Genomic DNA, 26,956 nt, shown 5'->3' on the forward strand with positions numbered 1-26,956 from the left:
AACAGACTGTGAGCTGTACACAACTGACTATTGTGAACGATGTCAGAAGTCTTCACATATTATTTGTAACCTTGGTCCTGTCATCCTGTCAATGAGAGTACAATACAACTACTTTTCTAAACTGTTATATGTGTGAAATTGCAGAATGTTGTGACACCTGAAACCCTAACATGAAGACAAAATGCTTTTTCAAAGTCACTGATGTGTTGACCCTGATACTCCCATGGTCAGTCAGTCCAGATGATTTAAGATATTCTGTGATTCCTGACCCAGTCCTTGAAATTCCTGTAGAAACTGGAACTCAGTTGTACCATCTGTCCTCAGTCATTTGCTGGAGACAAACAACAACTTCTGACACTAGCAGCCTTTAAACATTTCTGATGTGTGGACTACTGATGTATATGGCTGAGGATGACCTGGTATCACTTACAAATATGCACCGTGAAGCTGACATTTGCCATCATGGGTACATCTACTGTACATTTATGAAACTACCACAGAAGGACAGGACAAATTTACTGTTGGACTCAAAACGACCCCTGACCAACTACAAAGTTAATGCTTCAGACAGATTTTGTATTAAGTGGGTGGAACATGTCCTTCACAGAGTCAGCCACGTTCCCCGCCTCCATTGTTGAGGCGACTTATCGGAGTTGTGGCTACAAGGTTGTCTGTGCCTGTTTTGGGGGCAACCCTAGAATCAGCTTGTGGGCTCCAGAAGGGAGGGAAACTGTCAAGCTGAAGATAAAGACCTATCAGGTCTTTTTGGTCTGTGGGATCCCAGAAGCAGCTGATGGGTACTGGCAGTCCAAGCGGCATGCAGCTCGGGTGGTTGATGAGGTAAGAACGAGGATGTGGGAGAAGTTCACAGAGGCCATAGAGAATGACTTGGACAAAGTACTTCGAAAACGTCCTCAATCCCACCATCACATCTTCCACTGAGGAAGTGGAACCTGGGGACTTTGGATCAGGCTCTGCTGAGTTGACCATGGTGTGAGGAGCAAAGAAGGAGTGGGCATACTTTCGGGCTCCTATCTTGGTCCCTGTGTGTTGTTAAATTTTTTGGTCAGTCTATGTACCCTCTTTTATGGGCACAAGTTTTGAATAGTGACCGAAAGAATGAGATTGCGGATACAAGCGGCTGGAGTGAGTTTGTGTGTTTTTCTGGGCTCTTTCATATAGACAGGGTGATCTGACCCCGGATAAATGGAAGAAAATGGACAGATGGATAATCCCAGATTTTACACATCATTTTGCAATTTGTTTATCTAATTCCATCCTTTTAAAACATAATTCAAATGTTATGATCAGTTATTTAGTTCTTGGCCATTTGATCAAATACTTAAAAAAAATAATTCTTACTTGAGTAATGTTTCTGATGCCCATATTTTACTTACCTTTGAGAAAAAAATATGCTGAGGTGGTAACACCCTGTTCACAATTTTTGGGTACTCTACCCATTGCTGATCTAAAGTGAGTTAATGATATTACTATAGTCTAGTAAGTATATCTAAGCAACCCAGTAATTATTTAAACAATCACACCGTTCGTAATTATTATTGTGTCCTCCAGCCCCACTAGTCCAAAACGTCTCAGTGAGGGAGGGGTGGCCAAGTGGAAGGAGGAAGGGAAAGTGAGTATGAAAGAGAAAACACCTTCTTGGACTTTGTTTTTATTTTCATGCTCTCAAGAGCAGCAAAAAATGAGTTCGAGGTTGATGTGACGTAATTCCACATTTGTCTTGATGCGCGCGCGCTCTCTCTCAGCTGCCAGCTGTCGGAACGCGCGCACACACAGACGCACTTCTGAACTGCTGCGGCTCAGAGCGTCTCACCGCACGTGTCCCGCCTGGAGAGAGTTATTGTTAGTGAACAATATCGCTGCAGAATGGTGAGACGATGGAGAATAAAGAGCCGCACAAGGATGTCGCCGCCTCTGCTGCTGCTGCTGCTACTACTGATTGTCACTTTCTTCTGTATCTCAGACGCAGGTAGGTGGGATTGTTTCTTTTATGTGTGTCTGAAACTGTTTTTTGTCCAAATTAATTTGCCTTGTCAGACATACATTAAGCGTAACTGGTTCCCCGTTTCTGTTATTTTCTCTCCTGATCTCTCCGTCTGCCAGTCTATTTTTTGCAACAAGTCCACTTGAGTATCAGCCAATCAAGTTTATTTGTTTAACACATTTCAGCAACAAGGAAGCTCAAAGTGCTTCACATAATAAAAACACAAAAATACAAAGTCATGAAAGAGTCCACACAGTAAACCAGTAAACATTACATTTTGTCGAATGCCGTCGGCACACATAAAAATGTTGGTCAACGTTTCATTTATGATCGCTCAAAAGCAGGTGGGTTTTTAGTCTAGATTTAAAGGAACTCTGTGTTTTCAGCTCTTTTGCATTTTTCTGGAGGTTTGATCCATAGATGGATATAATCTTTGATTTGTTATCTGTATCAAATAAACAATACATTCGAGAGACACTGTTTAATTTTGCTTTGTTTATTGTTTAAGGTCAGGTGATTATCATGAATATCTTCCAGTTAATCAAAGCTCTCCATGTGGGGATTTGAGTTTTTCTGTGTTTATTTTAGGTTTCTGTGTCTATTGAGTCTCCGTGTTGTCCTGTCTACCCTTGATTGTTCCCAGGTGTGTCTCGTTTCCTGATTACCCTCTGTGTATTTATACCCACCTGTGTCTCTGTGTCTTTGTGTTTCTGTCTAATCCTGTCCAGCTGTCCTATCGCTCTTGCTGCGTCTTATGTTTGTCCATAGTTACCAGTCGCTGCCAGTTTTGAGCCTTAGCCTTCTGCTCATCTGTGCTGCCTAGATTTTGGATTTCGTTACCATGAAATCATCATCATCATTTCTTCCTCACCACCTCACTAAGCATTTCATGACACTCCAGGGTAAAGGAGGCTTTTGTTTTAGGGTTTATGTCATCACACCGGGTCGTGCTTCCTTCAAAACGTTATACACTGATCTGCCCATTTCTGGGCTCCAAAGCCTGGTGCACAAGACAGTCTGGAGAGGTGCAGGCCTTTTATGTGTCTGGGCTTGTTCTACCATACCTGCTGCTGTATCTTTATACTGCAGCACTTGAGGATATTTAACCTCCTCAGCTGGGTAATGCAGAACAGACTCGGGCAAACCAAAGTGTGCTGTGGGCTGAGCTGCAGTTGGAGTTCTTTGTTTTCTGCTGCAGCGCCTGGAGCTGCACAGGAACCAGATGGGGAGGACTTTATTCTGCAGTAGTTAGAGGCATCACTGATGATTTAATAAAGAGGGCATTGGTGAGCTCCTCATTTTAAACACTGATAGATGATTTTCAGGAATCATTTATTTTAATGTCCTAATTAAAATAAAGACTTTAGGGAAAAGTTGATCTTAAATGCATCTCAATGCCTAGTCCTTGGATAACTTCTCAAAGGCAAATTTGATGAAAATATGAACGGTAAAGAACTGTCAGGATTAAAGTTTGGTTTTGATGCCACTGGTTTACAATCATTGCTCGTTTCATTTTTTTTATTCTCATTGTAGCTGGAGTCAATGGCAATCTTCCTAAAAACAATGCACTGGACTGTTGTGGATTTATTGCTTTGCTTTGCAGACAGTTACAATAAAACACATTAAAGTTTTACTTTAATGTGTTAAAGTTTTACACAATAAAGTAAAACTTTTTCTATTGAAAATGTGTGTAGTTAAACCAAGACATAAATGCTTAATTGTGAAGTGAAATTAAATCAATAATTAATTTTTCAGGCTTTTACAAATGAAAATCTTTACATTTTGGCATGCGTTTTTATTCACCCACCTTCATATTTTCATTTATAAAGGATTTTGAAAATCAAGTATTAGTCTGATACTTTTAAGTACAATCGGGTATAACTAATGAATTTACATTGTGCATCATGGCAGTGGGGAACTTGTCAACATTTGTCAACATTTATGGGGAAATGTGTGGCGCTAAATACAGGTTTGTCTTTGAAGAAAAAGAGAAAAAAGCTGCTAAAGACTTGAATGACTGTGGGGAGGTTTTCCTCCCAGTGAGACAATGGTTCAGAATGTGTTAGAACAGAATAATCAAATCTAACTCTGAAATCCAGTGAGCAGTCAATGACAAAATGGGGAAACAGATGTTGTCTACTAAGGTTCACCACCCTGCCATGTTTTCTCCGTTTATGGATAATGGTTCTCACTCGTTTGCTGCAGCCTCAAAGCCTTGGTAACTCTTTTCAAAGTTAATGTTAATGGATTTGTTTTTCATCTGTTCTTAATTTCTTCAGATGATGTGTTCATTTCCAAGATCTTTTTGCTTAGTCAATGTTGTCAGCAATCTCTTCTAAAATTATGTGTTGGCTCTACTCTGGCAGGCCATGGTTAGGCTTGTGAAATCATACTTTGCCCATCTTGCCTGCTGCTGGTGCTCAGAGGGCCAGTGCATGGCAGCCTGGCCTGTCAGCTGTGGCTACTGCCCAGTAGCTCACCACCATCAGCATGTGAACGTGTGAAGGACTGAATGTAGTGTAATGCACTTTAGGTTCCTATGGAATTGATAAAGCACTGTACAAGTATAAACCATTTACTATTTAGAATAGAATACACTTTATTGATCCCAATGAGAAATTGCTTGTTGGTTGACAAGGTATTAAATATTACTAATACAAATAACCATAAGAGATAAAATGAATAATATAAATGTGTATACCTAAGAGTTATGTAAGTTATTCAATATGACTGAATATAAATAAATAAATAAATAAGTGCAGAGAAAAGTAGATTTAAGTTGCTCAGATGTGGGCATTGAAAAGTCTGATGTCTACAGCTAAAAATGATTTCCTGTGTCGCTCTGTGGTGCATTTAGTTAAAATGAGTCCGTGGCTGAAGCGGCTCCTGTAGCCTGCCAGCACGTCATGAAGAGGATGAGACTTGTTGTCCTCCTTCGCCTTAACAGGATCCTTATCTATGACATCACTACCAGAGAATCTAACTCCACAGCATAGAGGATGCCAGTACCAGACTTATAGTCTGTGGTTGCCAGACCACAGACTATGGTCTGGCAACCTTGCTCAGGGCCAGCAGATGTTGAAGGACCTCAGCTGCCTCAGAAAGTTGAGGCGACTTTGGCTCTTCCTGTGTGGAGCGTCAGTGTTTTTGACCCAGTCCAGTTTATTGTCAACGTGGAATTCCAGATATTTATAATTCTCCACAATGTCCACACTGACTCTGTGAATGGTAACAGGTCACCAACATCCTGGTCCTCCTCCTCAGATCCACCAGTTCCTTGCTTTTTGTCACATTGAGCTGCAGGTGGTTCAGCCCACACCATGTGACAAAGTCACCTGCAGCAGCCCTGTACTCAACCTCATCATCCTCACTGATAGAACCAACAACAGCGGAGTCATCTGAGAACCTCTGTAAAGACAGTCTCAGTGCAACAGCTCTGAAGTTGGTTGTATAGAGGGTGAAGAGGAAAGGAAAAAAGACATAAAGGACATTTAATTTATTCCTTTAAAAAAATAAATAATTGTCATCATTTGTATTTGATGTTCACTCAGCTTTTCTTTGTCCTGTATGAGAATTTGCTTAATGATATGAAATATTTAAATGTGACAAAATAAGTAAAGTCAGAAGGAATCTTTTTGCTACAGCACTGTAGTAATATATACATGTTCAAACACCTCTCTGTGTGTGTAGGTTATTACCCTGGGGTCACATTTGGGGTAAGTTTCAGAGTGTGAACCAATCAATGGCTCTGTAGATGTCTGTGTTAATCACAATTCTTTAGAAAAAAAACCTTGTTTGTTTTGACATTTTCATTCTTTGTTCCTCAGTTACTGGGCAAAAGCTTTTATACTTGTCTTTATTTTATTGTCTGTTTTATATCAGTCTTACTGCCATCTGCATCCATTCATTTGCCTTTCAGAAATTCTGGTCGGGTGTGAAATCAGATCGTAAACCTTCAAGCAATGTGGTCAGGTTACGGTCAAGCGTGTCATGATCTGACGTGAGGTGTGTCATAAACTTTACATTACTGGATTATTGTATCAAGAACTGCTTATTCATAACTGTGGTGTTAAAAGCAGCTACATTTGAGTATTTTTTTCCTTTCCCAGATCAAAGATGGCCCAGCAGTAAAAGAATTGAATTTATATGGCACTTTTGTAGTCAAACCGACAACGCAAACCACTTTTCTAGCTACATTCGCCCAATCAACCTCACATTCATTGATAGTTAGACCGGCGTTTCCTAACCCTGATCCTCGAGGCATAAACATAACCACAAACCACAACCACAAATCTGGAGCAAACGGCAAAATAGCTGAAACTGAGTTCATTTAAATCAATGCTAGAAACGTACCTGTTTAGAGTTGCCTTTGATTAATAGTAAGGGACACACTGATGAACATAATTGATGTCTATTAGATGATATTCATGACATTTGATAAACTGTAACATTTACTGCTTATTTAATAATTGATGACTGTATCAATTATTAAATGTAAAGCAGTTTAAACTGCCTTGTTGCTGAAATGTGTTGTAAATAAACTTGACTTGACTTGAACATGGTGGACGATAGAAAAGGAGCCCTTTCAGTTCATTCTTGAACTCAGTTGTGTAACAATGTTTTACAAAGTGTTTGGTTAGAACTGCTTAACTTTAATCCCAGCAGTGTAAATTCAGCATTGGGGTAAAATAAATAACCTGTAATAATCAGCTTTGACTACTGACTCTCTAGATAGTTTTCTGGTCAAACTGTGAATGTTGAACATAGGTAGCTTGTGCTGACTACTTTAATAATAACTAATCAATATCCATATAATCAATAATAGAACTATTTAAAAAAAAAAAAAACTCTTTTGGATCAAATTTGATAGAATAAATGAGTCAATTTCGGCAAATGTGAGGGTCAGTTCCTGTCCAGCCATAGCGGTCTGGACAGGAATAACAAACACTCAGACCCTCCAGGCACTCACCTGTTGAGTGCATGAGTACATCCAGAAAAAAAACCCATCCTCTTCAGCAAACAAGACAAACTAAAGCGTTGCTTGGAGGGTGCCGAAGGGTACCGCTAGCTGCGCTAATGCTGCAAGGTAATGCTCCAACATTGATGTACGAGAGCAACTTGAACTGTGTGTTTTTTTTAGCCTCATAGACCCAATGACTGACAGACCGCAAGTTCAAATCATGGCAGTGGCAGCATCTGACTTTTATGGCAGCTGACAAGGATTCCATGGCAGGTTGAATGTTGAATATGAATACATTTATTTTGAATAAATCAATTAAAAGAAAAAAAAAAAACAGTACAAAAAGAAATCATTAAAAAAAAAAAAATCAAGAATATGGATATGTCTAAAGTCTGATCAGGTTGTTGAGAAATAATCATTTATGAAGAATGAGGAAACTCCTTCTATAGCCTAACTAACTGGGCAACAATATTTAGTTATAACTTGTTTAACTTCTTTCCCGGCAGGTTAAACCCAGATGTTTGGTAAACAAAATATCCCAGCAGTTTTTTGTGTGTTGTAGACAGATTAATGTGAATCACTGATGACCTCATGCTGAAATGTAATTTGTCTTTCGTAACTGTTCATCTATCAGCAGGTCTGATTTTTTTAAAGACGAGAACAAAAATGCCTTTTCTACCTGCATACTCTGCACCTTGTGTGTCAGTTACTTGTATCACCAGCAGACTACTTGCCTAGCTAAGAGCTGGCACTGCACTTTTCTACCCTAATGAACAATTAGACAGCATACATAATATGCCTACGTTGGAGGATCTGAAATGAAGTGGGTGCACTGGCTCGCTGAGAGGAAAATCTCTTGCAGGAGTGATTGATGACAGAGATCTTTGAACTGATAGTTTGAGTCGTTTTGTTGAAGTGAGGTTTTTAGGTCAGCTCCAGCAGAATGCTGTTTCTAGAGGCGTTTTTTGCAGCCGAGTTATAGGGTGATAACTAAGTTCCTCATTAACTCATTCTTTCCTGGGACATCTTGGTTTTGGGTCTTGTTTTTCCCATAAAAAGTGTCAAAGGTGCCACATGCCTTTTCTTAAACCCGTGACTATCTAATATGACTGAAAAAAAAATGTAGTTTTTTTCTTCTGGCGTTTTGTGAAGTATTTTCCTATTGAGTGTATTGGCAGAGTTTTAAACATAGTGCAGGGTTAAGCTCTTTTAAAACAACATCTAAAAGGTTTTATATGTCAGTTCTCTGATTTGTTAGCTACATTCCTACATTAAATCTCTAACATGTTCATGTTCACATGTAATCTATATTACATGTGAACATCTTTGCTAAAGAGTTTCTTTAGCAAAAGATGAATAAAATTGCTGTCTTACGAAGACCCTAGAGCATCAATGCATAGAATGTGCCTTCTAGTTGATCATTTTCCAGGTTGGCAGATTATCAAACCTAATATTTAAGGTTTGATGATCTGTCACTCACTCCTGCTTTATTCCAGAGGCTCAAGACTGCACCCAAAAGAGGACCTTTGGGGTGTGTTAGAAGGAGAATTTCAGGATTGTTAGTTTGTTTTGGGTTTTGTCATTATTTGTGTTCCTTAGTTTCTGCCTTGTTTCTACTTTTACTTTATTTCCTACTTAGTAATTCTAGTTATGATTATTTATTCTGTCTAGTCCTTTCTTAGTCAGTCTAGTTCAATTATGTTTTTTAGGTCTAGTTATTCTATAGTTAGATTTATGTCCTAGTTCCCTGTGTGCTCTCGCTCACCCCCTGTGCCAGTTTCTATTGCTCTCTCTTCAGTCTGCCTTCTGCTCTCTCCCTTCCCACCTGCAAACCATTTCTAATTAGCCTCTATTCCTTGTCCCCAGTACAACTCATTCTCAGTTCCTCCTTCTTCTTCTTCTTCTTTTTGTTTTTAATGGCGGTTGGCAAGCAACTTAATGGTGTGCATTACCGCCACCTACTGGTATGGAGTGTGGATCAGAACGCAACTTAAAACAAAACAAAACAAAAAAAAAAACACTAAATCCTTTCTATCAGTTTAGTTTTCTTAAGAAATTTTATGAAATAACATAAATATTCAGAGGAAGAAGAATATCCCAAAATATCTGATATTTTTAACTGTAACTTATTCTTTAGAAGCCTATATTCTAATTTCCTTCTCTCCTCGGAGTACTTTGGACATAACAATAAAACATGTTCTACTGTCTCTTCTTGAAGACAAAGATCACAATTACCTGATGGATGTTTCCCCATTTTAAATAGTGTACTGTTTAAACCTGTATGACCAAAATGTAATCTGGATATAATGTTTTCTTCTTTCCTACTTCTTTCTGTTGCCCTCATTGCACCAACTGTCCTTTGAATACAATAAAGCCATCTACCAGTTCTTTCTTCTTCCCACTGCTTCTGCCATCTTCCCTTAACCTTTTGTTTTATAATAGATTTTATTTCCTCTTTACTAAAAGGAATCAGTATCTCAATGGAACTGTTTTTTGAAGCTTGTTTTGCATATTTGTCTGCCAACTCATTTCCTTTTATTCCTATATGCGATGGAACCCATGTAAAAATGACAATTAAACCCATGGCCTGAATTCTATAAAGTATTAACTGAATCTCAAATAAAAGGTCTGGCCTACCTCAGTTCCTCCTTGCTTGTTATTCCCGTTATATCCTATCAATATGGACCAAAATCTCAAAAAAAATTTTATTGTAGACAATTTTGGCCATTCTTCCAGAAGCAATTATTTCTAGGTCAGATACTGAGCCACTGAGTGTGTGAACTGTCTGATCTGTGATGCAGTAGGAATGGCTCAAATACTCTGGTAAAATGCCAGACCTCCACAGAACTTGCCGGAGATGCTTGGTGAACCAGAATCGAGTGGCTTGACTTCTTGACTCAGTGATGAAGAGTGGATCTGGAGGTGAAGTGTGTGCAGGTAGTCTGGAGTGAACATAGTTTGAGATTGGTCCACAGGGGCTCAGAAATAAGTTACAACAGCAGAGATTATTTGAAAAAGACACAGGAAATTAGTCATTTTTTCCAATTTCCTGGTAAGAATGGAGATCCTTATGACTGTGAATGGAGATCTCTGAAAGAAATGGATGAATAGATGAAAACGGGCCGTACTTAGTACTGAAGGAGGCCAAACAGGTGTAGCAGAAACATGAATTCCGATGTCTGGTAAATGGAGGGAAATGGATATCTGGAGCGCAGCATAAGGATGAAATGACTGAGGATGGCTGAATGTTACTGCTTTTAACATCCTTTAAGAAGCCTGGTAGATGGCCACGAGAAATAGATGAACAGCTGTTACCTGACACCAGCTTGAAGAAAAATGTAGTGCCAGAGAGGTAAGTCTGGATGGTGCAAGGACATATTTTGAAGACTGAATGAGTGTATGTAAAGAGACAGATTGATGTGGTGTCAGCAGAAGGGAAATACAGTTGATTATCTGCATGGAAAGATTTGAATCAGTTCCAATGTAACAAACGGGCTGACAGCGTTTGAGGAGTGAGGCTGTTAAGAATGGCTTCCTGAGAAGCATTGATGAGGTTGAATAACTGGGGAATTATGTGAAGATCATTGAAGAAAACGGAGGGATTGGACTTGGATGAGTTTCTAACTCTGGAGCCAAGAGTCGGAATCTTTGAAAAGAGAATCGGGACAGCGCATCAGTAATTATGTTCTGTGTTCCTGGAACATGTGATTCACATGGAAACAATCGGAGCAGTGCAGATACCAGTGTACGTCCACAATGCGGTTTGGAGCAAGTTGCCTTCTGCTTCTAAGAGCTGCGTGGCCACGGGCCTTGGATGTTGTTGGAGGTGAAGAGATCACCTTGGATTGATGCTGAACTGCAGGTATGGTGGTGTGAGACTGAGATCGAGATGTTTACGACGAGAAGTCTGTCTCATCACCGGAGGAGGAGATATTTCAGCAGCAGCTGGATCGGTTAGAAGATCACCTCTGGATAGAGCTGAATTGCTCTATCTAGAATAGCTCTATTCTAGCTGAATAGCTCTATCCAATCGAGCAAATAGTGATTGCTGTGGTGAGTCAAGTCATTCCAGAAGCACGGACATCTGACAGTCTGACGGTTACATAAAATGTAACAGACTGAAATGTTGGTGAGTATAAATGGGCTGCTTGGGGAAATTACGAGGTTTTGGGCGTGGCCCTGCTCTCAAACCTAAGTTAACATTAACTTTATGTTACTACTAACTTGTCATTTAGAACAAAATTGCAAAGTCGGAACCCCACATGAAATAGCCAAATAGTTTTCAGTCTCAACTATTGTTCTAGTACCATGACTGGTGGTGAGGCATGGTATTATAAAATAGATGAAGAGTTTAGTTTACATGCTGACATGAGCCTGATTGAAGGGAAGGAGAGTTAAAGGTAAACGGAGCAGGCAGATGGGCCAAAGTCATTATAGATTTATTAACAAAAATACTACAACTTGCAGTTAAAATAATTTTCTCAGCAAACAAGCTGCTTGGAACAGTCAACTAAATTAATAAGTTTAAATTAAAGGAATAATGAAAAGGAAGAAAAATAGTAAAAAGAAACAGTTCAGTGTGAATTTTGAAGAATTTGGACTAAGGCCAAATTAGCTTTTGGCTAATTAAGATTTGCAAATATAAATAAAAATACAATCTGTCAAACGATATATGGACTCTCTTGAATGTTACTGGAGGTCAAAAAAACAATTATTTTACAAACCATCAGTAGCTATGCTGCTGTGGTAAAGTCATTCCATTAACTAAATGAAACCTAGAGATGCTGATATTATTAATTTAGTTCAGTGCGCCAAAGCAAAGTGGAAAATAACGCTGTAAAGCCGTTGAAGAACAACTTAAAACCACTTTTTTTCTCGCTGTGTGTTGGCTGCTACACACAGGCTTGTTGCCATAGCAACTGACAACAACGCCGCTGTATGTTTAAGGACTCAACACCAAAAGACACTTAAACATTTCCCACATGAAGATCAGCCAGACCAAAAAAACGTTTTCAGTTCACAAAAAGTTTATGCTTGAAATCTTAGGCAAATTTTTGGTCTTACTGGATGCAAGTAGCACTTAGCATATGTTACTGGAGAGTTATGCTTTTAAATGTGTAAATTGTGATAAAATAGTGATTTTGACTGTACCATAAACAATCTGGAGATATCTTCACCTTACTGTTCACCCATAGGCATGAACAAAGCTATGGCCTGATGAACTGCTAAATCTTTGAGTACCAGATTTTTAATAATCCAATAAAAAAGCTCATTTCTTTTGAGCTTGTAAAACTGTGGCAGCCTGTGAACATTAATCAAGACATCAGGTTATGAATAAATTAAGTCCTCTCTGTTTATGTTAGTTTTTGGGAAACCTTGGTAGGCTTCAAGGCAAAGACAATGTTTATAGAGCTTGAACGCTACAAATTTTTCAAATGTTCACTCTTTGTTCTCTAAAAATCAAAACCACCATGAGATGGAACATCCAAGAATAACAGAGGCCAGAGCCACCTGGTGCTGAATCCTGTGATGGATAAATATTGATGCAGTCTTTGAAGGAAGCCCGGCCAAAGAAACCCTGCATTTTCGATGACTCAAACTGAAAAGCTTGCATTAGAAGTGAGCAATGATTGTTGCTCAGACTCCTCTAATCTTTTAAGATAACTGTATTGTTCTCCGTCTGGTCCATCCTTCTTTCTAACTCCATAATTGAAAACTGATTCAGGGAAAATTCACATGTTTGACAATTCAGTATATATATCTCTGATCAAATCCATCTAAGAGAAGGGAAAATGAAGCATGTGGTCCCTTTATTTCATTCATTGCTGTTCTCTATGTCTTTCCTTTGTATATTGCAATCCATCTGGTTTTTATCATTGGTGGTCTTGGAGTGGAATCAAGTCAAGTTATTCAGAGGAATATCTGAAGCAAGCTGCAGGGAAAGAAGATGACAAATCATGGCAGTGCCAGGCTGCTGCCACAAGCATTTTCGGAGTCTTAAAACCTGTTTTGGGTGATTTGATGTTTTGGTGCAGTCGGTGTGGGAGGCTCAGTCAGCCCAGATTCCTGTTTCTGCAGCAAACTATGTTAATGCATTCCCTGCCATTACTGAGATAATGAATGGCTAATTAAAAACACACATCTACAATATACACCAACACATGCACACAATAAAGAGTCTCACCTGGTGTTCAGTCACACAACACAAATACGTACACCCCCACACGCATGCACACGCACACACACACCCCGACATGTATACGCAGACACATCTGGTTTCCAGACAATCTCTGTTGTCTTTTAATCCCGCGCCTGTTTGGTCTGTGTGTCTATCTGCATCCCTGATTTAGTCAGATTTTCTACCAACACAAGAGTTGAGGTTCAGGTTTGGTAATGTTGTTCGCTACCAAACCAAATACATGAAAAGTTCTCAGGTTTTGCTGGCCTGGCGCATGGCGTAATGCTGTGGTGTATAGAAGGACGGCAAACACTTCTGTTGGCAATCAATGGATTCTCTGTTCACGAATAGTTTGGAGTCAGTGACATGATAAAATAAAGTCATAAAGGATTAATAAAATATTCACAGGCTGCTAAATCAGGGTTGTAATCTACACAATCTATTGTTTTGCTCTTATACAGATTCATCAATTTTATTGTCTTCCTTTTTATTTATATTTCTAAACTAACTTTTACATAAGAAAATTGCACTTTTCCCAAATTTACCTTATGTATTAAGATATATTTTAAGTGATGGAAAATAGTTTGATGCTCAACGTGTTTCAAATGTTTCAATGCATTTATCATATGAGGTTATGACATTAAGCTGAAACTCGATGACTACAATGGACTTTTGTTTCTCATTGTGGAACACTAAGTCAGACCTGCAAACCTGTCCTGTTTTAGATTTTAGGTAAGTTACCTAAAACTTGCCTAAAAGTAAGTTAAAATTATTTCAGTTTAAAGAATGCATGAACAATGAGACAGAATTTTAAAGCAAGTAAGTGTATTTGTGCAGCACATTTCAGTAGAAAGGCAGATCAAAGTGCTTTACATGACGAAAATATAAAACAATAAACAAACAAGAACCACTACTTTGCAGTGGCCAAATAAAGGAAAGTAATGAAGTGTTGGAATAATGTTGGAATAATTTTTTATTCAGTTCTCCATCTGGGATTTATTCCTCTGAGCTGGATTTTGATCTTTATGTCCAAAAATAATTTCTTCAGTTTTGTTTCTAGTCAAGTGAAGAAAGGTATGGCACATCCATGCACTGGTTCAGTACGTGAATATGTTCAAACTCACCAGGTGACATTGTGAGTTTTGTATTATTTGCATAATTAGTGTAACTAAACGTATGTTATAATCTGAGCTAGGGTGACATCAGTTACAGACTGATGTCACTTAGAAATATTAAGACCTTGCAGATGATCAAATCCAGAGTATGTTCCCTTTTGTGTGTTGGCTGTTTAACATGTTGAGTCAAACCAAAATTTTAAATCACATAGTTATTTTGCCCCCCTGTTTTTAGGGTTATCATCACAGGTGTTGAGGTCTTCTACAACAATGAAACACCCATAATAAACCCCAACCATAGATGGAAGGTCATTAAAATTATTGAAGAAGTTTGGTTTATATTTGTGCAGCTTACACATGTTTAGAAACTTGACTCTGGTGGGGTCCTTTACCTGGACAGACATGCAAAAGATTTCCCCAGGAATACATTTTTACACTTCAGTGAATCATCAAATAAGCTAGCAATGCCCTCTTTGTCTTATGTGTCATACATAAAAGAGAGTTTATGCTCTAACTTACAAAATATTAGAAGGCATTGACTCTTGGCAGAGCTTCTATTTTGCTGTTCAGAATAAAATATGTTTGATGTCAAAAGTTGTCTTCCAGATTCATTTAGTCAAAAATCAATCTGCCTTAAAGCTATGCTTATGTTCCCAAGAAATGTTTGAGTTATTGATAAATTTCGCTGAATTATTGATCAGAAAGGTCTGCTGAATGTTTTGTCTTCATTCTGAACTGTACGCTGAGAAATGCTTTGATATTCAGATCTTGAACTTTGTTCAGCAGGTGGATAAAATCCTGTCAGGATTTCAGATTTTGCTGTTTAGCAACATGCAGGGATCCTGTGTGTATGAAAAGGTTTCCTGTTGGATGCTCATTCATAATTTTATTATAGTGTGACATAAGCATTTTATCTCTCTTAGATCTCAGGCATCATATCATTGGCAACACTAAGTACTCTGGTATGTTTTGTGACTGAAATTCTATTTACTGTGCCATCAAAAACGACCAGCTCTCTGTCTTATCTAGCTCCTTCTGGATTTATTTATATTAATAGTGCTTAGAGTTTGATTTTGCCCCATGTCTCTTGTTTTAAATTGAGCTGTCCTTCAGGGACTCATATTCGTATAGAAGAACAGCAAATCTGTTTTTTAAAAAAAGTATTTCCTGTCCTTCCAGTTGGATTTGTGTTATGACTTGTTTTGACCACAGTTCGCTGATGCTTTCTCCTTGATTGGAAACACATTAATCAGTATATTTTTAGACTTAGACTTAGACTTAGACTGACTTTATTGTCATTTTGCATGCACAGGGTGTATACAGAACGAAATTTCGTTGCATACGGCTCAGGACAGTGTTTTGAGCTTCCAATGTTGTGAGGTTACTCCAGAATAAAATAAAATACAGTATAAAATATGAATATAAATCTAAATATAAAATATAAAGTGCAGGACTGACAGTAAAAAGGAAGTTATTTAGCTCTGTACATGTGCAAGGTATAAAGTGGAGACCAGATTTTAAGTGCAGTCCAGTTAAGAGTTCAGCAGTCTGATGGCAAGTGGGAAAAAGCTGTTTCAGAACCTGGTGGACCTGCACCGGATGCTGCGGAACCTCTTTCCAGAGGGCAGCAGGGAGAACAGTCCATGGTGGGGGTGTGAGGGGTGTCCGTTATCCTGCAATAGCTAGCCCCGCCCACTTCGTCACAACCCTCCGGGGCTGACTACTGACCAGTTCTCTGTCTAACAGGTCCGGAAAATCTCTAAGACCTGGGTATTACCCTAAAAGAGATCTATAAGAGATAATCTATTTAAACTGGTGTCGAAAGCGATTCGTCTAGCTCTAACTACCTCCAATCCAGAAGTTACGACCCTTTTCAGTTAAGAAACAATCAGCTGAGTAGCCCTCACAGCTGCATAATTCCAATAACCACTTCTGTTAACGGTAGCTCGCTTTCTAAAATATAACTAGCTCTTGGAACCGACTAGACTAGATTTAGTGACTTGGATGTAAGTCCCTGGGTCATTATTTTACTCTCGCCAAAGGAAATCATGAAGCCCCCTCTTTACTAGAACCTTGTACATTAGTTTTACCCTTATTAAAAGAACTGAAAAATGAATAAATGACTCAATTAATTCCAATGTCCACCAACCTCATTAGAATTTTAGAGTATGAATTTATTAAGCAAGCTTAAGCAGGGATATGTGACATACAAATCAATAATCAATTGTATATAATTCAAGAGCAGTGTAATAAAATCAACATGTATAATCATACCCTACTGTCTCTTTTCCCTAACCTATGTCGCAGATTCTGAGATAGCTTTTTAGGAAGCAAGTTCAACTCATACCCAGTTTGTGGTGGATCTTTAGCAACAGGAACGTCCAAGAACCTTGGTCTGAATCTTTGTCCTTTGTGTGGAAAAATCCTCTTTAGAATAGAAGCAAAGTAGAGAGGGCTCAATTGCTTTTGAAAACCCAACTCTTTATCCCTCCGGAACCTTTGTCTTTTCTCCAAGTCTGTTGCAATGTTTGGGTTGAGGTAAGACCGACGATCGAATCAGGAACCCGGGTTGGATGATTGGAACTTGTCTCCCTTTGGCGGCACGAAGCTTCAGCTTTTCCCGTGGCTCCAGGGTGTGGTCCGCTGTTGTTTCCTTGATCTGCTTCTTCGTGTTAGCTCTACTTCGGTGCCGCAGACAAAGAACAAGAACTTCTCCTTTTCCGTCTGCCTTTATACAGTTCTCTGCCATGTATGTGTATGGGGAGTGTTAGTTTACGTGGTTTCCTGAACATCTGCTGATTTCACGGAAACCCCCGTCGGCCCCTCCTGTCTGCTGGCTGGGACGGAAAGTCCCGTCCTTCCCTCAGCGTGTTGATCTTAGCCAACCATACCGCTCCACCCATCCTGTGCGTCTGGCCATCTGTTCAGAACTGCTTGCGACAGCAGGAACTCACAAGTTCCCCTTCTCCTTTTTCCCCTCTTCCTTTTAACATTAAAATTTCCTTTTAACATTAAAAACTATGTGCTTTTCTCTGATTAACTTTTAAACACAGTCAAATATTAAAAACTATGTGCTGATTTCCATTAAGCATTAATCATAAGCATTGGTCACCTCTTTCACTTATTGTAAATCATCAACCCCCAATCATTTCATTGTTGTTATGTCATTACCGATCATGATTCGTACACTTCAGAATCATTCAGTGATTACTTACACACAGTCATTTTACCTATTGTATTCATACATGTCCAACTTAATCATTATAAATCAAAACATTCAATCATTATAAATCAAAACACAAGATTGCTTTATTTCTCTCAGGCTTTCATGCACCTGTTTCTGCGTGTACCTGGATAGATCTCAAACCCCCTACCAGTTTTCTTGACAGGGGTCACTGATGATGTTTCGGCCTTGGGACACGCAGCGCTGGGATGAAATGTCCTGAATGGACATTTCAAGTCTAAGTGCAGCATTTTTCCTGTTAACCACCTTCCCTGAACTAAAGGATGGATTTATTCTTCGGCTTTGCACCGGGGAGTTCCAGGGAGAACTGTTTGTCGAGGTGCTGAGGAGCTCTGTTAGACCTTCCATTGTTTCGACTCATTGGTAAGGTTGAGATTTTCAGATCCGGCATTCATTTCCACATTCACTTGATTTGGATAATTGTTGATTTCCCTCACTTCTATTTTCTGGAGGTGTTTGTCGCAGTCCTCTATGGGGAAAGGAGCCATTGTGTATTGATACAACTTGTAAATCTGAAAATAAAAATCCCCAGAATTCTAAAATTTAAAGCAATCCAGCTGTGAGCGCAGAGAACGTGGAATACGTATCAAGGAAGGATATAAAAACGAACTACCAAAAAGCAATAAAACTGAGTCAATTCACCAAGAAAAGCTGCTCTTCCTTAGCACATTGTCAGAGTTGTTTACACCAATTTTGTGCAAGAGAATAGGTTTGGTTTGGCTATAAATAACTATTAATTAGTTCAATAAGGCCATAAGGTCTTCAAATGGAAAATAACCGTAAGCATCCTGCCAAAGTGGTTACAAAGTAACTTTTGGTGTGGCCATGACTAAGTCCTGATCCCCGTCTTATGAAGAAGTTGTGGGTTGGCGTAGGGTGACCATATTTTACTTTGGGAAAACCCGGACAACGTGCAGCGGGGGGGGGGGGTTCTGGGAAAGCCAGAAGAACCTGCAGCGGAGGGGTGGGGGGTTGTTGGGGAAACCAGAACACCTTAGAGCGGGGGGGTGCTGGCCGGGGGGGCGGGGGGGGGGGGGTGCTCAGTGATTACGTGACACGCAGCGCCGTGCGCAGTGCCCTACAATGCACTGTAAGCTATGTAATGTGTTTTGAGGCAGTTGACCAAAATCCCGGACGATTTTGAAATTCCCCCCGGACATCTTTTTAGGTCTGAAAAGTAGGACATGTCCGGGAAAAAGAGGACGTCTGGTCACCCTAGGTTGGCGTGAACAGGTGTGTGTGAGTGAGGCGGCCTACAAAATGGACTCAGTCCCACCGGTTCTGTCAGGAATGGACCAGAACTCCAGCAAACTGCCGTGAGAAACTTGTGGAAAAAACCCCAAAGGTTTTGACCCAATTACACAGTCTGATAGACAGTTAACTCTGATTCTGACCAAATGTATGTACACTTTAGAGTTTGAGAAAACTTACAAAAAAAATTCTAAAAAGAAATGTCATCCTTAAGTTTTCTAGCATTTAGCAAATAGAAATAATTTTTGGTAATTCTAACTGAGAAAAAATTAAAAAAAAATGTTCGGTCTGATTTAACTTCAATGAGTGAGAAAAAAATGTTTGTGTCTTTTTATTCAGTGTATGTAAATATCTGGTTTCAAGTGTTTTCAGTTCAGACCTCCATGGCTGTGACCCAAACAACCTTCTTCAAATTCAAGATTTTACATAATAATGCTTTGTCATCAAACTGTTTGAGAAAATTTCAAGGATGATATAATATGTCAACATTTGAATTACTTCAATTCCAGGCTCACTTGTGGATATATTTTAGACCACAAACATGCTGCTACTCTGTGTGACATCATGTTAAAAACATACGGGGAAATTTGCAAAAAAATATGTATGTTATATCCCATAATCCATAAATTATTCCATGTACTCCCTTTAACTGATGCACTCCTGTTTACTATGCACTAAAAACGTGACATGTTTTCTCTACCTACAGTATTAAAGGTTTAGTTGCAATATTTGATTATGAATGCAAACATCTAGAGAATGCAAATTTAATTTTGTAGTATTTTCCTGATGCAATTCAAGAGAATACAGTACAATGCAATAAAAACTTTAAGCTAAAATGGTTAAAACATTTTCCAAAAGGTGACAGAGCAACTTTTCAAGAAACCAGTCTGTCTATAACTGTCTTAGATAAATATCAGGTCTACAAAATACAGTATTTTTGTTTTGTTCTCTCTCAATCAGACCCACATCGATACTAGAGCCAAAATTGTTAAAATGAAGACTTTATGCTGATTACTGTGATGCACCTCATGGACTTACACCACATTTTTACAGACAGCAGAGAGAGAAAAGGACCAACAGAGTGTGGAATACTAATTTACTACTGAGGATACATTTCAGATATGTTCATTTTGTTAAATATGTTACATCAGTGTTTTAGCTACATTTATCACACATTACTTAGCTTTATATGTCATGTTTAGATAGTGACTCATCCAGTCCCACAAAGGAAAATCTGTATGTTTTTTTCCCCTCCAAAAGACAGTTTTTCTACTTTTAGTTGAGACTCACAACATACTATGCATGTGTGTGCATGTTGATCATAATCCGCTCACACAACCCTGCAGAGCCTCAGGACAACAGCAGCAGCTGACAAAGACCAGAATGCCTTATTTGATGCACATGACCAAAACATACAGTATTTACTTGTGTACATTACATGGAAGTTGCTTTAAGCCTATTTTTTATTTTATCAATGAGCAACAAAGGCAGCCCAAAGTTTTTATTGTACATATATAGAAAAAAGGGGCCCATGTCTTGTCTTGCCTTCTAGTGTATTCAGATGTCAGCAGCCGTTCACGTTCAGTAAAAAACTGCAAGGAAATTAGAAGTAGTGTGCCTGGCATGTGTGCATGCCAGGATCTACTGTGGAGAAAAGTTATATCTGTAACAAAAGGCCTTTACATCTGGTTATATTAATACCTGCAATGCATATTTTTGTTATTACTTCTTATCAAAGTGAAAGTTCTCCATACGTTCATTTGCTTTAAAATGTTTTTCTGCGACTCTGATTTTTGCCTTTGTGATAGTGTTTTACAACATTCACACCAACTGAACTTGTTTTTGTTTTACATTTTGCAAACATGAATGTAATTTATTGGATCTCATGTGGTAGGTCAACACAAAGTGATGAATAAATGCTACGTGTTTAAGTCGTTCCCGACTAAATGTAGGATATGGAGAGGTCATCGTTGTGGAATCAATTGGTGATAAAAGGTTTGCAGGCATGCTAAGGTAATACAATCACTTAAATCAGCGGCGCTGCAGTGGGGTGCACACTTTTTGTTAAATTTAAAAGAATGCTGTTAAGCAGATCAAAACTACATCGGATTTAGTTTGATTTGCTGTAAATTGCAGTTATTGTTAAAAGAAGACAGATAATCTAAGAGGTGTCAAGTAACGTAGTGGGAAAAAAATGGTCTTAATAAGGGAGAGACGTGAAAATCTGAGATTTTTGTCGTCTATGAGAACTGTAGCTGGAGAACTGTGTTCAACAGGCTGAGCACAAAACTCTGAGCAAATAATTCAAATTCCAATAGTTGTTTATCAGCTTATAAAGTCACAAGACTCACCGAAAAAATTTTACTGCATCAATGATAACTGCTAATGATATGATTCCAGGCTGATGATGACTCTATTAGCTGATAGATGTTGTCAAGAAAATCCGAGCTCATCCCACTTCCCCATGCTGGAGATTTTAGTTTAACAGTAATAATAAATAAAGTTATCTTTAAAATGAATCACTCAAGTGACATCAAGGCCCAGCAGTAGACTTAAGTGTCAATAAAGTTAGTTTAACAGTAATAATAAATAAAGTTATCTTTAAAATGAATCACTCAAGTGACATCAAGGCCCAACATTAGACTTAAGTGTCAATAAAATAAATCTAGTTGTGTGTGTTGTTTTTGTCTCATGCAAACTTTGCTTTAATTCTACTTTTTTCTATCTAATCATAAGAAATCATAGTCAGTCAGAGAGATTCATTAAACAGGAAAAGCAGGTTTCCTGGAAAAAGAGGAAGTTTCCAGCCTGCAGATTTATAAAAATAGCTGAGACTATTTCTTAGTTTAAAGCATGAAAGTTTTAAAGAATGAAATCTAAACATTATTAGTAATTGGATAAGATTCAAAGTAAAATACTTATATTAATATTGGTTTAATTGTAATAATACTTACACTTACATTTGTGAGAACACTTACAAGAAAAACAAGTAACTGTAACTTTAGTAGTAAATAATTAGAATCATGTATTATTCTTGGTTTCTTTTCAGAAAAACATCTGTAATAACTCACATTAAGATTATAATAAATATAATTAATAAGTTATAGTTATAAAATTATAAATGAATGCTAAATCAGAGAAGCTAAAGAAAATAAATGTGATATAAATGTGATTTTGACATTGAACTTGAAATGGTGTAAAAGGTTGTAAAACTGCAATTAAACATCACTGATATGTTGGAGGTAGATGGTAGGTGAAAGGTGACAGGAAGGGAAAAAGGGGAACTAACAGGAGAGCAGAGATGATCAGCACCTTATAAGGAAACAGGAGGTTGAGCAGCCCTGAGACATTGGCACAGACATCATGACATGATGTCTCTTAAGACAGTGACGGATATGAGATCATCTGTCTAAGCAGACAGATAAACCCTATATAAGGTGGGTGCAAAAGAGGAACCTTTTGTTGGATCCTCCGGGCAGCTTCGAGCCAAGATCGAGATGGACAAAAAACTCTGCAGCTGAAGAAGAGCCGGGGCCACGGAGCCGGAGACTGTCCTGCACATGGAGACCAACCCGTCTGGCCCACAATCTGTGGCTTCGAATCGCACTTCTCTCATCGGCTGGGTTCTGACCCCAAAGACAAAGATGAAGACAAAGACAAGGAAGAAGAACTGGTGCCTTTTTTCCTGCCAGCACCAAGTCCTGTGTGACCTCAGCATCCATGCGGAGAGGAGGCTCATCAGACCTGCGGAGATCCTGGCCTTCATCGATCAACATCTTCCTCCTGCTGCCACACCTTCTTCATCATCAAGCCAGGTCTGGGGTTCGAAACGCCAAACTCCGTCCGTCTCTCTCAAAGGTTCCCTTTTTTAGTTCTCAGTGTCAGCAGTAGGGAAAGATAGACTAGATGATTGATTTTACTTATTTGATTATTTCTGCTACTGAATTAAGCTGTACTGACCCTTGCAAAAATGCCTTACTAATAAAATATTTAGCATAAAGAAAATCTAAAAGATGTTGTGGACATTCAGTTAATGAGTCACCTTAAAGTTCTTTGATGGTTGTAAAATAGCTGTGATGTTTGATTCTGGAGAGGAAGAGGTGGAAAATGTTTTTAGGTTGCTGGTAGCCCATATTTAAAACCTCATCCTTGGGACTCGCCCGAGTCACTAAAACCTACCTGGTTCAATAACAAATGCAAGTTGCAAAATAGAGAACGAGCGACCGTTAACAGGTGTGCTCTGTGAAACTAGTTGGCTGTAGGCTGCTCAGTCTGGCTAATTCACAGGGGGAAGAAGGGTGGGACACCTGGATGTAGGCCGTCAGATAACCAGGCGAATCGTTTCTCGAAACCAGCTTAAACAGAGTTTACTTCGGTTCTGGACAGGGTAAATCCCAGCAGATTTAGGAAACTCAACGGACCCGTTAGACGGAGAGCTGGTAGCACATCTCCCCTCTCAGAAGAGGAAGTACGAGAGTGAGAGAGTAGAGACAGAAAGGAGGGGGGGGGGTGTTGCGCAACAACAAGTGGCGCCCAACGTGGGGCTCAATCCAACGGAGTAGGAGGGCCCCATAAACCAAGTCAGTAAAAACAGATGTGTGATTCTGAATAGCTCACTTGGATGGTTAACTCTTAGGGAATAGAGTTAACGGTGACTGATAAGGCCGTCAGTCACAACCCTTGCAGTAACTGTATAGCATACAGGTGAGGGAAGGCTTCTACTGAGGATAAATGACCGGATCCAGACAGTGAAGCTAGTAGCCAACATAGTCTAGACCCATCCCTGCTCGAAGGCTAAAGAGAGGCTTTGGGGGATAGACAACTCGAACCGACAGAGAGACGGAGTGATGGATGATCACTTCGAGGAGGAAAATCTGGGGAAGAAACCGGAGGAAGCCGGTCGTCCAGATCGTTTGGAAAAGGAGGAGACCTCAACAGAACTGCATCAGCTTCTACACAGCTACTGTGACTCAGACCTGAAGCAAGTGGGGAAGTTGGTTCCAAGAATGAGGAACTGAAACATCAACCCCTGACAAAGGAAAGCTGGCTCACTCTTGCTGGAGTGGTTCGTGATGTAATGCTGACCAGACCAGCCAGCAACCATGCAGAGGAGACGGAGAAAGGTGTCATCAGCCGACGATGGATGAGCAAGCACACCGCGTCCTCCACTGCAGCCATCGAGAAGACATCCGGCAACAGAGGAACAAACACCAGCAGCTGACATCATCACACAGACGCAGACATGGTTAAAGACATCCTGCTGGCTCTGGAGCTTGAAATTGGGCCAGCACAACCCACCAGTAAGAAACGACCGCAAGAGACATCTGAGAAGCCAGAACAACCGGAATGGACAATCTACACCGATGGATCCAGAAAGGGGTCCGACCAGTCGGCATACTGGGGATTTATTCTGAAGCAAGACGGCAAAGAGAGATGCCGTCAGAAAGGAAAAGCTCCCGGTAGTGCTCAAGCCGGAGAAGTAACGGCAGTACTGGAAGGATTGCTGGAGCTGGTGAAAAGGAAAATCAAGAGTGCCAGGTTAGTAACTGACAGTTACTACTGTGCTCAGGCCCTTAGAGAGGACTTGGCCATTTGGGAAGAAAATGGTTTCGAGACTGCAAAGGGCAAGCCCGTGGCACACAAAGATTTGTGGAAAAAGATTGCTGAGCTAAAAATGCAGTTGGAGATAGAAGTTGAGCATCAAAGAGCACACACGCATGAGGGAGCTCATTGGCGTGGGAATGATGAAGTGGACTGTTATGTCCAACAAAGGAAGATCGTCTTTGTCGGTACCGAGAAGTGGGACAGTACTCCCAGAGGACGGGAGGTCCCAGAAGAGTACGTGGTCGAGGTCGTGCGGAGCGTGCATGAGGCCCTTGGACATGCAGGCGTGCGACCTACCCGTAAGGAGCTGGAGGAGCAAGATCTTTGGATCCCAGTGAAACAAGTCCAACGCGTGCTGAGGGACTGTGAAGTGTGTGGTCAATACAACGCAGGTCGCCGAGGGCAGCGGATGGAAGGTTTGTTCATCAAGAGCACAGTCCCATGGGGTTCAGTCTGCATGGATGTAGCAGAGCCAATGGGGACAACAGGAAAGAGAGGTGAGAAGTACCTCTTGGTGCTGATGGACACAGTGACAACTGCTAGAAGAGCAGGTCTTCCCCTGCAGAGGAACTCCGTTCACGTCACAGAAAGCAGGGAGGCGAAGACACTTCTCCTTTTTGCTTAGGAAGGAAAAGGGAAGTTGCAGCTTGAAGTGTCACTGAAAACAGGGCAGAGAGTTTGGATTAAAGCTCAAGATCGGCCTGCAGCTACGGGGATCAAGCTGAGATTCAACGCCCAAGATTTTGTAAAGTAAGTACTGAACTTCAACACAGTACTACTGATGAAGAAAGGGGTCCATGAGGAAGCAGTGCTCAAGCCAGTTCTTAGCTACAGCGAACCAGAACATTACGAGAAGATGGCCAGAGAATCAAGCACCATGCCATCCTACATTAGACTGGCCACTATTACAGGAAGGTTGCCGTTCAAAGAACAACTTCAAGGCTTTGGACTGGGAGGGCCGTGAAGAAATTGGACTATGCTAAAGAAGAACTCCTGTCACAACCTGATGGATTAAACTGGAAAAGGGGCTGAAGTCGTGAGGAAGAAGCGGCGTCATAGAAAATCACCAAGATCAATTCTGTAACAAGGCATTGAAGTCAGACCCAACACCTGGAAGGTATGGATGGAAATCTGTTTTTTAAAGAAAAGAAGATGCCACTTGTACACTGTGAAACATTTGAAGGTGGTTTAATTTGAAAATGAGAGTCCACCTGCTGCCTTGAAAATGTAGTTCAAGTCCACAAAATTGTTTTGGTTTTATCTCAGAAGTTAGTTTATGAAGTTGATTTAACAACAAGAGACAAGTTATCTAGAATTTTTTTGTCTTGAATTCTGCGTTTTACTTAATGCCTTAAATTTAAACAAAATAGTTATTTCACAATAGGAGGGAGAAAACTATTGTCACCTAGTAAAGGAGCAGACATTTCTCTGTTAGTTTCATTCACAATATTGAGTTAAAGTAAATGCCTATTTTACTTTAGAATTATTTAGATTTTTGTTTCAAATTGCATTAATAAAATTTCTGATCTGATAAAATTTTTTGTACATCACAATGAATTCTGCTCAGAAACATCTAGTATGAACAGGGTTTTTTTTTTTTTTTTTTGATGACCTAGGAACTCTAGTTTATTCGACTCTTAGAGGATTGCAGAATGAATAAATGCTTAAAACAACTTACGATTAAATTTATCTTTAATGGACTCACACATTTAGATTTAAAATCTAAAACTTGCTGAATCTATTTGACTTAACAAATAGAAGATAGTAGAAACAATTGAAGACGGCTCAAATGTTTTACAGTCTATGTGTGTTATCAAACCAAACGCAAGCTGAATTCACCCCTCAATGCATGGCATCAGAAGCTTATTTTACAAGCCTACAAGCAACCGGAGGACTTAATTGTGTCCCACACGATGGATTGCATCCACAGAAGGAACTGTTTTGTTTTTGTGTTTTTTCCACCTTCATCACACTTCAACCTGGCTGTAAGTTTTGATGAACGGGTCCAAAGACTGCAGTTTTTTAATTGGACAATTCCTGATGCCTCTGACAACTCCAGTACCCCTTAACGACCCCAGCTATGGAATAGGATCATGATTACGGATAAAGCGTCATGATGCTTATGCTTTTTGCTTTGCTCTGCTGAACAGCCAGAATATTTTTTTTTTTTTTGAGGCCTTCTGTCTCAGCCCATCTTCCCTAAAGAACCATTCCACATCCTGAAGAACCGACAGTTCATCCAGCGAAGGTTCCTGTAGAAGAATCAGAGCGATCCAAGTTTTCTTCGACATTCATCACCTCATGGGGGAAATCAAAACTCCAAAGAGGGGGTGTCAAGAGAAGTGGAGTTTTGATGACTACACTGAGCCCTCTGTGAAAACTGAGGATGAAGAATCTGCATCTTCACATCCCAGACGAACCTCTTCTCTTTCTAGTGGATGAGGACGGCGAACTGCAGGAGGGTGATGGACTCCCAGCATGTGAAAGGTCTGACCTCGTGGAGGGGGTGTCAAGAAAATCCGAGCTCATCCCACTTCCCCATGCTGGAGATTTTAGTTTAACAGTAATAATAAATAAAGTTATCTTTAAAATGAATCAC

General features: G+C 39.7%; 1 protein-coding gene across 1 annotated transcript in view; it reads left to right on the top strand.

The window, feature by feature from the left end:
- The first annotated feature begins 1,690 nt into the window (after window positions 1–1,690).
- The window catches only part of LOC114143896 (collagen alpha-1(XI) chain-like), a 66,189-nt gene continuing 40,923 nt past the window's right edge, over window positions 1,691–26,956 (top strand). Inside the window, exon 1 of the mRNA XM_028016285.1 lies at window positions 1,691–1,990. Within this exon, the coding sequence (XP_027872086.1) occupies window positions 1,888–1,990 (103 nt within the window). The 5' untranslated portion in view covers window positions 1,691–1,887. The remainder of the gene's footprint in view (window positions 1,991–26,956) is intronic.

Source organism: Xiphophorus couchianus, chromosome 5 (assembly GCF_001444195.1).
Source record: "Xiphophorus couchianus chromosome 5, X_couchianus-1.0, whole genome shotgun sequence".
NCBI classification, from domain to species: Eukaryota; Metazoa; Chordata; class Actinopteri; order Cyprinodontiformes; family Poeciliidae; genus Xiphophorus; species Xiphophorus couchianus.